The sequence below is a fragment of the Chaetura pelagica genome, unplaced genomic scaffold (genome assembly GCF_000747805.2).
Source record: "Chaetura pelagica isolate M959 unplaced genomic scaffold, ChaPel_1.0 scaffold183, whole genome shotgun sequence".
Taxonomy (NCBI): Eukaryota; Metazoa; Chordata; class Aves; order Apodiformes; family Apodidae; genus Chaetura; species Chaetura pelagica.
Window position 1 is genome coordinate 386076 of NW_009952706.1, and position 7816 is coordinate 393891.

Consider the following 7816-nt stretch of genomic DNA (forward strand, 5'->3'; position numbering starts at 1 on the left):
AGGGAAAGATCAGTGGTTTGGGGAGAAATCAAAAGAGAAGTGGTGATAAGAGAAGATTCTAGGATGCATTTATGCAGAATGTCTCATAAAAAACAAAACAAATGAGGGAAAAGAAGCTGTATGGGGGAAGTGAGGGGTAGAGGTACTTACACTCTTCTTCCATAACAACTATTTTAGTTTCTGAGGCTGGTAAGACTTGTGGTGCTTTCGTTGTTCCTGGGGAAATTAAGGTAAGAAAGTAGTGAACAATAATATCTATTTTGAGCAGAGAAGGGTGGACTGAGCTACTGCAGGGAGGAGGCCAAGAGCAGGTGCTGCTGGCTGGCACAGGCTGGGGCTGTCAACGTGTTAGTACTGGTTAGAGTAGGTTTAGGGGGTACCTAAAGAGGGCAAAAAAGAGGCAAGTAAACCAGTGTCCCCACAGGGGACAGCACTAGGCACACCCATCCCCTTGCTCCTGCCACTAGGAACTCTGGCACAAATGGCCCAGGATTCACCCAGCAGGTGATGAGCAGAACTATGGGAGATTTTCTTAGCCCTGACAGTCACAAGAGTACAAAGATGGGATCACAGAACATGACAGTGAGGAAAACATGGAGTTTAAGAAAAGAGATCATCTGAAAAGCCTCTGTCCCACAAGTGCAGCACAAAGTGATGCTCCTGCAAGAGATGGAGGAACAGGAAACAAATGAAGGCCATGGCCCAAGGCACTACAGGAGCTGAGCATCTGCAGCACTTTCCTCTGTATAAATCAGGATACTGGGGGAAGTCCAATGTCCACAGTCTCCAGCTCTACTCAAGCCCAGTGGCAGCAACAACAGCCCCTCTGGATGGAAGTCCCTCACCACCCTTTAGATGCCCAAAGGAGAAAGCACCAGGAGCCTTCACTGTGCCTGCAGCACCTGGCAGAGACAGGGGGTGAGATCACCACAAAAAGATAAAAGTAGAATGAATTTTGTACAAAAGTTTGATTTTTTTTTACCTGCAGTGTCTAGCAAAGGGGCAGGGAGGTGTCAGTTAAGGAGGTGTCTTGATATTTTCTGAGGAAAAAAGAGTCTCAGTCATGTCTCAGCTGTGCCCTTGTGCCCATGTGATACCAATATTGGACTAATCAGTAAAGAGAACTGGGAAATGTGCCATTTTTCTAAGAAGGCATCTAATTTACCTCCAAGTAATGAAACCAGCATCAAAGCACAATATATTTTGGCTAAGCTCAGAAGCATTTCCTCAGAAAGTGACACCCTCCCAAAGCTTTTTGAGGCCAAAGCATTTATTTCTGAGCTGGGTATTATGTGGAAATCACCAGAAGTGCAGAGGAGAGATTGGCTGATGGGCATTTTCTAAGTGACATGGGGTCACTGCCCAGCAGCCACTCTCTTCCTAAAGAAAAATCTCTCTTCAATGTGATGTTTTCAGTGATTTGCAATAGATCTGCATGGCTGAAAAGATGCTCTGATGCTATCCTGAAACTGCTATAAACCAAGAAGGGGTAGTGGAATAGAGCAAAGATACTTTGCAATGGCAATGCTGCCTCATCAGGATGACAATTTTTACCAGCAGAGACTGAATCCCAGACATCCATGGCCCTGAGGGTCTCATGTGTGAGCTCTTTCTCTGCCAGCCAGGGCTCCAGTGGGCTCAGTAGCCTCCATCTCTGGCCTCTCTAGCCCTGTATGGGAATGGTGTTTTGGGCTGAGGACACCTCACTCCTCCATGGTGCTCATCTCAATGCCACATTCTATGGGGGCACCCAGAGATGTCCCCAGACCTCATTTCTGTGTCACAAGATGTGGTGGTAGCTCAGGACCTTTTCCCAGTCCTGGGTTCTCCCCTGCCTGTGTCACAGCAACATTACAGGCCCTCCAACAATACTGCAAAGTGTCAGGTCAGACAGTCCCAGAGCATCAGTCCCAGCCAGCCTGCCCAGGACAGACAATTGCAGAAGGTTCCCAGAGACAGCAGAATGTAAAGAGAAGCAGAATGTAAAGCACCAGAAGAGACAGGAACAGCAAAGAGCTGGAGTGAGCTTCTGGAACAGAGGGGAAGGCTCCAAGAGGAGGCCAGCTCACAGGTCTGCTCTATTTCATCCTTATAAACTGCTAGAACTTCCCAGGGCTCTGTGTTGAGGCTTGGCCACAGTAGGGTCAGTACTAAGGAGCCTGCAGAAGAAGGCAGGCAGGGACAGAAGATGGCACACATGGATCTGGACACAAGCAGAAGCCCTGGGGAGTTTTCCACTGAAAGATGCTACAAAAGAAGGAGCTTGCAGAAGTGAGGAAAGCTGTCAAGGTCCCAGGAAGGTCCAGCAGTAAGGAAAGGGCGACTCCAGCACAGCATGTGTCTGGGCACAGATGAAGGATGCTCAGCTCTGGGTAGCTCTGGGAGGAAATGAAGAAAGAGTGCAAAGGGGGTGACAGAGCTGCAAAAGCCCACTGGGATCATCTTGTTTACCTTTGCAAGGGGCAACAACTCGCATCCAACTGCTGTCCCACCTGGTGACCATACCACCACACCACCAGCAGGATGTGCATGGCTCACTAGCAGTGAGCCAGAGGTCCATTTGCAACATCAGAAACTGGATTGAAGGAGGCAGCAGTGCAGGGCATTGGCCACAGCAGCCATGGGCCACAGCAGGGTAGGACAGGCCACCCACAGCACCTTGCAGCCTGCACCTCCCACTGGGAAAAGGCACGGGACAGAGATTTGGTTCTATGTGTGGTTGCTTTTCAGGTCTCAATACATTTCTGGGCAAACCTGGTGTCCTCACACCCTCTGTGGCCTGAGTGAGAGCAACCAGGCAGCAAGAGTAAAACCCAGGAGCTGCTCCCATGACCTGTGCCTGTGGGAAGGGGCACTTCAAGTTGCAGGGGCCTGATGTGTGTTTTCCTGGTGCCATGAGGAGCACAAGGGATCAGAGCCTTGCACACAGGATCAGAGCCTTGCACACGGGATCAGAGCCTTGCACAGGGGATCAGAGCCTTGCACACAGGATCAGAGCCTTGCACAAGGGATCAGAGCCTTGCACACGGGATCAGAGCCTTGCACACGGGATCAGAGCCTTGCACACGGGATCAGAGCCTTGCACATGGGATCAGAGCCTAACAGGGGAGCTGCTCAGTCACACTCTTGTGAAAGGGTTTTGCAGGGGCCTGGGCAGGGTGCAGGGAGGAGGCAGCCAGGGTGCTGAGCACAGATCCAAGCTGCCTGGACATGCTGGGCATGGAGGGGGCTACACAGGCAGCTCCCAGTCAACACAGATACAGTTTACATTGCAATGGGACAGCCAGAGCAGGAGTCTAAACAAAAGCAGGGCAATGCCTCAGTTGGGCAGCCATGGCTGGCCCAGCATGGACAGCCTTTCTCCAGACTCAGGTTTTAACTGAGGGGGACATTATGTGACATTGCAGCTCCACAGAATAAAAGGTTCAGGACAGCAAACACTGCTGAGGAGGAGGTTAATAGAGAAAAACAATGCCAGTAAGCAGGAGAAGAACCTTCCTTCACATTAGACTATTGCTAATAAGAGCACAACAAGAGAGACTGGATCACAGCAGAGGACTGCAGAGCAAAGCCCAGGCTCCCGTGGTGGCCCATTGTGAGTGGCAGAGGAAGAGCATAGGAAACAGAGCTGGTACAGAGTCATCCCTCCCCTGCTTGCACCCTCCTGGCTTCTGGCAACCACTGAAGGGACTTTCTGAGCTGGAGGGTGCATCCAAACCATCATGTTAAGCAATATAATAATTAAGACCAAGATAATAATAAAACCACCTAACCTCAGACTCCATCTGCTGAGCTATAAGAGATGGAGCACACATTCTAGGATGAAAACCAGAAGCCACTTCACTCATCACAAAGCTATGATTTAATTACTTGTCTTCTGGTGAGTTTTGCTTCTCAGAAATTCTTTTAAAAAAGAAAACATCAAGCCCACCAGCGTTCTTTCCTTCTTAGCCCTTTTTAAAGAATATATAGACTGTAAGTTTATTTAAAATGGAAATGAACCACATTGTCAGTGACAGATAACAAAGAGAAACATTTACGCTAGGCTGCATTATTTTTTTTTAATCTCCCAAGATTTTTTTACTTGATATCCTAAAAGCATGAAACAAAGTATAAGACAGATGACGTGCAGAACCTCCCATTTGCTGCTGGGATTGCAGACAGCTCAAGCCAGTTGCTGGCTTCTTCACTTACCACTTTTCACATTCAGGCTGCCTTTTGCGGTGTCTTTCCCTAACACGTTCTCGGCTTCGCAGCTGTACTCGCCAGCATCTTCCAGCTTCACCTTGTTGAACTGCAGTCTGGAAATCTTTCTGTTGAAAAGTACAGCAGACATTTCTTACTCGGTTGCCAAGCATCCTCACGAGTTGATAACCATTCCTGGCCCCGCACACTGCCTGGTACATCACCCTTTCTGGAGAGGATGGGCAGACTGACCTCACAGGTTGAACCTCACTCAGGCTCAGGCACAAGTCAGTGAAGACCCTTCCTGGGAATTGTAGCCATCATGATGTCCTAAATGAACTTCTCCCTCTGAAACCACTGCCTGCCACCATGGTTTGGTCTGACACTTGCTCTCATTCTTAGGTTGAACCCCTAAGTCCCAGCATTCCAGAACACGGATTTTTGGCACTGGAGAAAAGCCACTTTGTGGATGGGCAGGGGAATCTGCCTGTGAGACAGAGATGTGGAGATGAGGTGCATAATCTGCACAGTCCTCAGCAAGGAGGCTGAGCAGTTTGGTGCTTCCCCAGCTGTGTTCAGCAGTGCCACACACTCAAACACAGACACCCATGAGGTCAGGAGACTCATTCCTTTCCAGCCTGCAGACCAGAAACCCTATGGTTTGACCCAGCCAGCTAGCTTGTAGCTTCATCCAGACAGGGCAAGCTTTTTGTCTCCCCCCTAAAATACACTACAAACATAGAAACATAGAATCACAGGCCAGTTTGGATTGAAAGAGCCCTTAAACATTATCTTGTTCCACCCCCTGCTATGGGCACGGACACCTCCAACCAGACCATGTTGGTCCAAGCCCCCTCCAGTCTGGCCTTGGACACTTCCAGGAATGAGACAGCCACAGCTTCTCTGGGCAGCCTGGGTCAGTGTCTCACCACCCTCACAGGGAAGAATTTCTTCTTAATATCTCTCTAAATCTACCCTTTTCCAGCTTGAAACCATTCCCTGTCATCCTGTCACTCCATGCCCCCATAAAATGTCCCTCCCCAGCTTTTCTGGAGCCCCTTCAGGCACTGGAAGGTGCTCTAAGGTCTCCCTGGAGCCTTCTCTTCTCCAGGCTGAACACCCCAGCTCTCCCAGCTTGGCTCCAGAGCAGAGCTGCTCCAGACCTGGGATCATCTCTGTGGCCTCCTCTGGACTCACTCCAACAGCTCCATGTCCTTCTTGTGCTGGGGCTCTGGAGCTGGACCCAGCCCTACATGGGGGTGTCATGAGAGGGGACTAGCGAGTAAGAATCCCCTCCTTCACCCTGCCCTGTAGGGCTGAACAGCACACAATCCTATCATCAGGCAGCAGTGCCTAGAAAGAGCAGGAGGTGATTTACATGATAATTGGCCATGTCACCTACCAACCTGTGCGGCCTGGCAGAGGGAGCAGGTTTGAGGCACTTCCTGGAGGACAAGCATCACCAGCATCACCGTTCCCAGTGCCCATGAATGATGTCTCAGTCTCTGGGATGTCTCTCTGACTCACAGGCAAAGCCTCTTGTGGCCCAGTTTACCAGAGTTCTATAGGAGCCTTCAACACAGACTGAACACTAGCCATGAGACCACAGTGGAACTCCTATGCTGGGGAGTGTTACATTTCCTTCCATTTTAGCTGCCTTATCAAAAAACACCCTGTGAACTCTTCTCGTGGGAATGTTTCTGCTTTCTACCCCAAACTCTTCTCTCAGGTCTGTGTTAGATAGTCACTTTATTTAGAGATTAGGAAACAGTGCCAGCTTTAGAAAGAGGTCTCAGTGGCCTGTGTAGCTGAAGGCAAACAAAATTCCTTTTATGTGGAAACTATTCACTAGCCTTGGACATATTTGCAGTGTTACATGTGTTATATGAGAAGGACTTTCCTTTGGGCTGTGCAAATCATTGTCCATAGGAAGTCCTTCCCAGGAGCACACTGGCATCTTTTTAACACCCTGAAAAGCTTTTTTACTGGGAGGCACAGCACAAGGACACAGCATGAACATCTCACTAGTTATATTAGTAAATTAAAAGCACTTGGAGACAACTTGGTACAGCTCCCAGGATACAGGCACTGCCCTGTTTTGCAGGATACTGTAAGTGTTCAATTGCATGGGTTTAGGCCCCATGCAGAGCAGTTTTAAAATGAATGTTGACAGTGTGCAAAGATCTCTTGGATCCCTGTAGCCCCAGGTCTCCTCCAATCCACTATGCAAAGCCAGGGGCATGGGTCAAACATGTTCCAACATGGGTGCCTAAGCAAGCAGGCTGGTTCAGAGGGGTGCGGAGCTGCCTTGAATCCCAGTGCTGCACACTTCCCTGAGTTCCCTCAGCTCCCTTAGAGCAAAGGTCCTGGGCACAGTGATGCCTTGAGTGTCAAGTAACACTCAGAGACAGCAAAGCATGCAAGGGCCTCCAGAGGCTGTTGCTGCCTGGTGACTATTGGGTTCTGCATCTTGCCTGGGAGGAGCAGTGCCCGGCCCAGGACCACATTCTCCACCCCTCCACAGAAGCTGCTGCAGAGCCAGTTGGCCAAGAGGTGAGGAGGGCTTCTGGTACCACCACAGGCAACTCCAACAAGACTCATAGCATAGCCATTACTTTCCCTCAGCCACCTCCACCCCTGCTGACAGAACACACCACTTGCTTTACAAACCACCCCTGTGCCAGGCTTGTCTCCCAGTATCCTCCTGGACAAAATGTCCAGCATCCAGCTGGACAACTGTGCTGTATGATGGGTGAGCAGCTGGCAGTGATAGTGACTGAGGGAACATCAGGCTGGTGACTGGTCACTAGTGGGGTCCCACAGGGCTCCATCCCAGGCCCACTCCTCTTCAACATCTTCATCAATGACTTGGAGGCAGGACTCGAAGGAATTCTAAGCAAGTTTGCTGATGATACAAAACTGGGAGGAGCTGTTGACTCCCTTGAGGGCAGGCAGGCCTTGCAGAGAGACCTCAACAGGTTGGAGAGATGGGGGGTCACCAACCACATTAAGTTTAACAAGGGCAAGTGCCAGATTCTGCACCTGGGACGGGGCAGCCCTGGTGTCAGTGCAGAGTGGGGAACAAGTGGTTGGAGAGCAGAGGGACCTGGGGGTCCTGGTTGATGGCAACTGCAGATGAGCCAGCCCTGCCCTGGCAGCCAGGAGGGCCAACCCTGTCCTGGGGCATCAAGCAGAGCATTGCAGCTGGTCAAGGGAGGGGATTGTCCTGATCTGATCTGCTCTAGTGCAGCCTCATCTTGAGCACTGCCTGCAGGTTTGGGCATCGTGATATAAAAAGGACATCAAGGAGAGTGTCCAAAGGAGAGCCACAAGGATGGTGAAGGGTCTGGATGGGATGATTTATGAAGAGCAGCTGAGGTCACTTGGATTATTCAGCTTGCAGAAGAGGAGGAGGTGGGGTGACCTCAGTGCAGTCTGTGGTTCCTCACCAGGGGAAGAGATGGGGCAGGTCCTGACCTTTTCACTCCTGTGACCAGAGACAGGACTGAGGGAATGGCAGCAAGCTGAATCAGGGGAGGTTTAGGTGGGTTATCAGGAGAAGGTTTTTCACCCAGAGGGTGGTTGAGCACTGGAACAAGCTCCCCAGGGCAGCAGTCATAGCACCAAGCCT

At 50.4% G+C, this 7816-nt stretch overlaps 1 protein-coding gene across 1 annotated transcript in view; it reads right to left on the reverse strand.

The window, feature by feature from the left end:
* NRG2 (neuregulin 2) overlaps nucleotides 1–7816 on the reverse strand; it is a 184945-nt gene that overhangs the window by 51091 nt on the left and 126038 nt on the right. The window contains exon 4 of the mRNA XM_009994223.1: nucleotides 4195–4313. Coding sequence (XP_009992525.1) covers nucleotides 4195–4313 — 119 coding nt within the window. The remainder of the gene's footprint in view (nucleotides 1–4194; nucleotides 4314–7816) is intronic.